A 4,881-nucleotide genomic window follows, 5' to 3' on the forward strand; every position below is an offset into this window, starting at 1 on the left:
GGGTTTCACCATTTTGGCCAAGCTTGTCTCAAACTCCCAACCTCGGGAGATCCGCCTGGCTCGGCCTCCCAAAGTGCTGGGATTGCAGGCGTGAGCCACTGTGCCTGGCCAAAATTTTTAATTTTTAATTTTTTTGTCACACTATGTTACCCAGGCTGGTCTCGAACTCCAGAGCTCAAGCAATCCTCCCACCTCAGCCTCCCCAAGTTCTAGGATTATAGGCGTGAGCCACTGTGTCCAGCCTTCCTGCTTTTTACCTTAGCTGACTGCCTCAGCTAATCTGTTCTTTTCCAGCTCAAGTCTAGCAGAGCCATGAACTTAATTACCCAGAGCTAGGTGAGGACCCCCTTTGAGGGCCCTAGGTCTGTCATCCTATCTATTTGCCCTTCTTTTCTCGTTTTCAGCATCTGTCTTTTCCTCCTTTTCTCCTGTCTGGCTTTTACAACTTCTTTCTCTGAATTGTACCTGGTCCCAGCGGGCATATTTAGCAAAGGGTAAACCTCTTTTTTCTTCCTTGTCATTCAGGGTTATACAAAGAAGGGTATGAAGATTGCCTGCACCCAACCCCGGAGAGTGGCCGCCATGAGTGTAGCTGCCCGAGTGGCCCGGGAGATGGGTGTGAAGCTTGGGAATGAGGTGAGATTTCTAGGGAACTGGGGGGTAGAGACTGGGGTCTGTGACTCAGTCTACACTGCCCTCAGGTCCCTACAGCAGAAGTCTTGGTGCTGCCCCACTTCACCTTTCCCCAAGTTCCTTTCAGGGCACACCATCCAACACTTGGTTGCTAATGGTTCCCCTTGACCAGGTTGGCTACAGCATCCGCTTTGAGGACTGCACATCAGAGCGAACTGTCCTCCGCTACATGACAGATGGGATGCTTCTCCGGGAGTTCCTCTCTGAGCCTGACCTTGCAAGTTACAGGTACATACAGGGCCCTCATCTCCCATGAGAGAGCTGCCCACACTCTCTTCCCCCTGTGCTGCCGCCTCCCTCCCACTCAGTTCTTTCCTGGATCTCTAATCTCTGGCTTTTCTCTCATTTCTTGCCACCCAGCCAATTCAGCCATTGTCTTCTGATTAATCTACCAGTTCTTAAATCGTTATGATTCAAACGGTCCTTGAACTGACCTCCAGGTACCACGGAGATGGGGCTGGGGGATGGAAGAGATTGTAGAGAAAGCCTCTTCTTCTTTCCCCATTCATCTCCAGGGTTTAGAAAACAACCAGGATAGCATGGCATTGCTGTGGAGGCTTGAAATGCCATGTGAAGACCATTTGAAAACACTTGGAATGCTCAGCTCAGAGGGAGAAACAGGAGAGGCATCCTGGTTCCCTCTAAATATGTGAAGGCTGTTACATGGAAAGAAGGATGAGACTTGGTTTATGTAACCCTACAGGATATAGCTAGGAGCCATGGGGAGGTTACAGGGAGACAGATTCCAACTCAGTACCGATGGCTGAGTAACCCTCAGAGTATTGGAGATTGCAGGGCCTGTCAGAGTGGTTGGACTCTGGATCTTGGCCCTCCACAGAAGTCTTGGGTAGCTTGGTCTGTGAATAATGAGCTCTTAGTGCTGGAAATGGCCAAGCAGAGGTTGGTTGAACATGTGTTGAGGGGGAAAAGGGATTCATGAATGTGATGGGGTTGGGGTCAGGCCAGCTGAACAATATGTGCCCTTTTGACTCTTCAGAGGCTGTGAATTTCTGGCCCTGGAAGATCACAGTGGAGCAATTGGACAGATAGGATTTTATCCTTCATATCCCTTGCAAAAAATCTCTGAGAACCCATGGAGAGCCAGCCAGTGCAAGAGGGCCTGATGCAGATACTTTTGCCCATTGAGCCAGCCTGCTTTGTGGAATAACTGGGGACTTCACCATCACAGTTAGGGTTAGGGACAAAGAGTTGAGGTCAGAGAGGTAGGTAGGGGAAGATGAGGATGAGTTCCTGGGACTTGGCTGCCACCCAGAAAAGCCAAAAAATAAAGCAAAGAGAAAGAAGGTGTCATGCACATAACTGAGTTAGGAGGAAACCAGGGAGCATGCAGAGTCCTCTGAGAGTTGGAGTAGAAAGGCTTAACTTGCTCCTCTCTGCAAAAGAAGAATCCTTGGCAGGTCTCGCTCTGTCACCCAGACTGGAGTGCAGTGGTGCAATCTCGACTCACTGCAAGCTCCGCCTCCCAGGTTCATGCCATTCTCCTGCCTCAGCCTCCCAAGTAGCTGGGACTACAGGCGCCCGCCACCATGCCCGGCTAATTTTTTTTTTTTTTTTAAGTAGAGACAGGGTTTCACCATGTTGACCAGGATGGTCTCGATCTCCTGACCTCGTGATCCGCCCGTCTCGGCCTCCCAAAGTGCTGGGATTACAGGCTTGAGCCACCGCACCTGACCTCTTTTTTAGATGGAGTCTCTCTGTGTCGCCCAGGCTGGAGTGCAGTGGCTCAATCTTGGCTCACTGCAACCTCTGCCTCCCGGGTTCAAGTGATTCTCCTGCCTCAGCCTCCTGAGTAGCTGGGACTACAGGTGCGTGCCACCACACCTGGCTCATTTTTTTTTGCATTTTTAGAAGAGACAGGGTTTTGCCATATTGGCCAGGCTGGTCTCAATCTCCTGACCTCGTGATCTGCCTGCCTTGGCCTCCCAAAGTGCTGGGATTACAGGTGTGAGCCACCGTGCCCAGCCTAAAGCATATCCTTCAACTTTTTCTAGTAAGAGCAGCTACTGAGTCTAAGCAGACTCTTGACTGAACTAGAGAGTATATCTAACTTGTCCTGGCCTCAGTGCAGCCTCTACATCTTGGCTTCTATTGTCTGCTGAGGCCGGCATAGGTTGCAGATCATGGGTCCCTGGCCGCCTCTGACTTTCTGTTGGTCTTACATAACTGGGATGGCTGAGTTCTCCTTAGATCCCCCTCCGTCAACAGTCGTTCTTGAGCTCTTTGTGTCCATTACTCCCTTCTCATCCAGGGAACCCTGGTGTCTGATACTGCATTGCCCAGCGCTCCTCCCTCATTGCTGCCTCTTCCCTCCCCAGTGTGGTGATGGTGGATGAGGCACACGAACGGACCCTACACACAGACATTCTCTTTGGATTGATCAAGGATGTTGCTCGCTTCCGACCTGAGCTCAAGGTCCTGGTGGCTTCAGCCACACTGGACACTGCCCGTTTCTCCAGCTTCTTTGATGACGCCCCTGTGTTTCGAATCCCCGGACGCAGGTTTCCTGTGGACATCTTCTACACCAAGGTGCTGCCTCAGGGAGGATGGGCTTGAGTCTGTGGCAGAAAAGCTGAGGCCTTTGGAGAAGGTTATCCCAAGGAGGGAAAGATGGAGTGGAAGGTCCAAAGGGGAACTAGGATAAAGTATATGTTGAACTGGGAGGAGAGGAAAGGTTTGTCTAAGCAGGTGGTCCTCCTGTTACCCCATCTCTTTCTGCTCTCCAGGCTCCAGAGGCCGACTACTTGGAAGCTTGTGTTGTATCTGTGTTGCAGATCCACGTGACCCAGCCCCCTGGGGATATCCTGGTGTTCCTGACAGGACAGGTGCCTGACATGGTTGGGAGAGGGGATGATGTATCCCAGGGGTAGACGGGGGCGGCATGTTGGCCTTCTGTGACTCTGGGATCCCTGCTGCTCTCTCCACCCTCTATCCAGGAGGAGATTGAGGCTGCCTGTGAGATGCTCCAGGATCGCTGCCGCCGCCTGGGCTCCAAAATCCGGGAGCTCCTGGTGCTGCCCATTTATGCCAACCTGCCCTCTGACATGCAGGCCCGTATCTTCCAGCCCACGCCACCTGGGGCACGAAAGGTCAGTTGGAGAAACCCACACTCTTCACCCCTATGCTTCCCACAACTAGTAGTGAAAAAGCTGTGTGCCTGCCCTATGCAAGGTGAGCCCTGGGCTCACCTGCTGCACACAGCTGAGGAGCAGTCAGTCCTTTGTCCCTGGGACTGAAGGGAGGAGAAATATGGTGTGAACCAAGAGAGAGCCAAATATGTGATCTGGAAAGTAAGCACAGTAGATTCAGTGGAGAAGGGAAGTCCTTGATGTGCCAGAAGTTGGGATTTGATATGGACCTTTAAGAGAAATGGCTGAGGTCGGCCAGGCGCGGTGGCTCACGCCTATAATCCCAGCACTTTGGGAGGCCAAGGCGGGCGGATCACAAGGTCAGGAGATCAAGACCATCCTGGCTAACACGGTGAAACCCCGTCTCTACTAAAAAAATAAAATAAAAAATTAGCTGGGCATTGTGGCGGTCACCTGTAGTCTCAGTTACTCGGGAGGCTGAGGCAGGAGAATGGCATGAACCCAGGAGGCGGAGCTTGCAGTGAGCTGAGATCGCGTCACTGCACTCCAGCCTGGGCGACAGAGTGAGACTCCATCTCAAAAAAAAGAGAAAAGGCTGAGGTCAGGCACGGTGGCTCACGCCTGTAGTCCCAGGACTTTCAGAGGCCGAGGTGGGCGGATCACTTGAGGTCAGTAGTTCAAAACTGGGCTTGCTAACATGGTGAAACCCTGCCTCTACTGAAAATACAAAAATCTGCCGGGCGTGGTGGCGTGCGCCTATAATCCCAGCTGTTCAGGAGGCTGAGTCATGAGAATCGCTTGAACCCGGGAGGAGGAGGTTACAGTGAGCTGAGATTGCCCTACTGCACTCCAGCCTGGTGACTGTGCAAGACTCCATCTCAAAAAAGAAAAATGGCTGAGAAGTTATCAGAGGAAGGCCCAAAGTGTTTGAGGTCAGTGTGAGCTAGTAGGCTTAGTGGGAGGTTCATATGGTGAAGGAGTAGGAGACAAGGCTAAAAACAATTTGAGGCTAAGATTAGGGAGAGCCTTTGATGACAGGAGAGTTTGGACTTTATTTATTTTTCTTTTTTTTTTTTTTTTT

At 51.5% G+C, this 4,881-nt stretch overlaps 1 protein-coding gene across 2 annotated transcripts in view; it reads left to right on the forward strand.

Annotated features, from left to right (window-relative positions):
* DHX16 (DEAH (Asp-Glu-Ala-His) box polypeptide 16) overlaps positions 1-4,881 on the forward strand; it is a 21,815-nt gene that overhangs the window by 10,655 nt on the left and 6,279 nt on the right. For both annotated transcript variants that reach the window (XM_011945025.1, XM_011945026.1), the window contains exons 8-12: positions 526-636; positions 806-921; positions 3,030-3,240; positions 3,438-3,536; positions 3,648-3,800. In XM_011945025.1, the coding sequence (XP_011800415.1) occupies positions 526-636; positions 806-921; positions 3,030-3,240; positions 3,438-3,536; positions 3,648-3,800 (690 nt within the window). The remainder of the gene's footprint in view (positions 1-525; positions 637-805; positions 922-3,029; positions 3,241-3,437; positions 3,537-3,647; positions 3,801-4,881) is intronic.

Source organism: Colobus angolensis, unplaced genomic scaffold, assembly GCF_000951035.1.
Source record: "Colobus angolensis palliatus isolate OR3802 unplaced genomic scaffold, Cang.pa_1.0 Scaffold238, whole genome shotgun sequence".
Lineage (NCBI taxonomy): Eukaryota > Metazoa > Chordata > Mammalia > Primates > Cercopithecidae > Colobus > Colobus angolensis.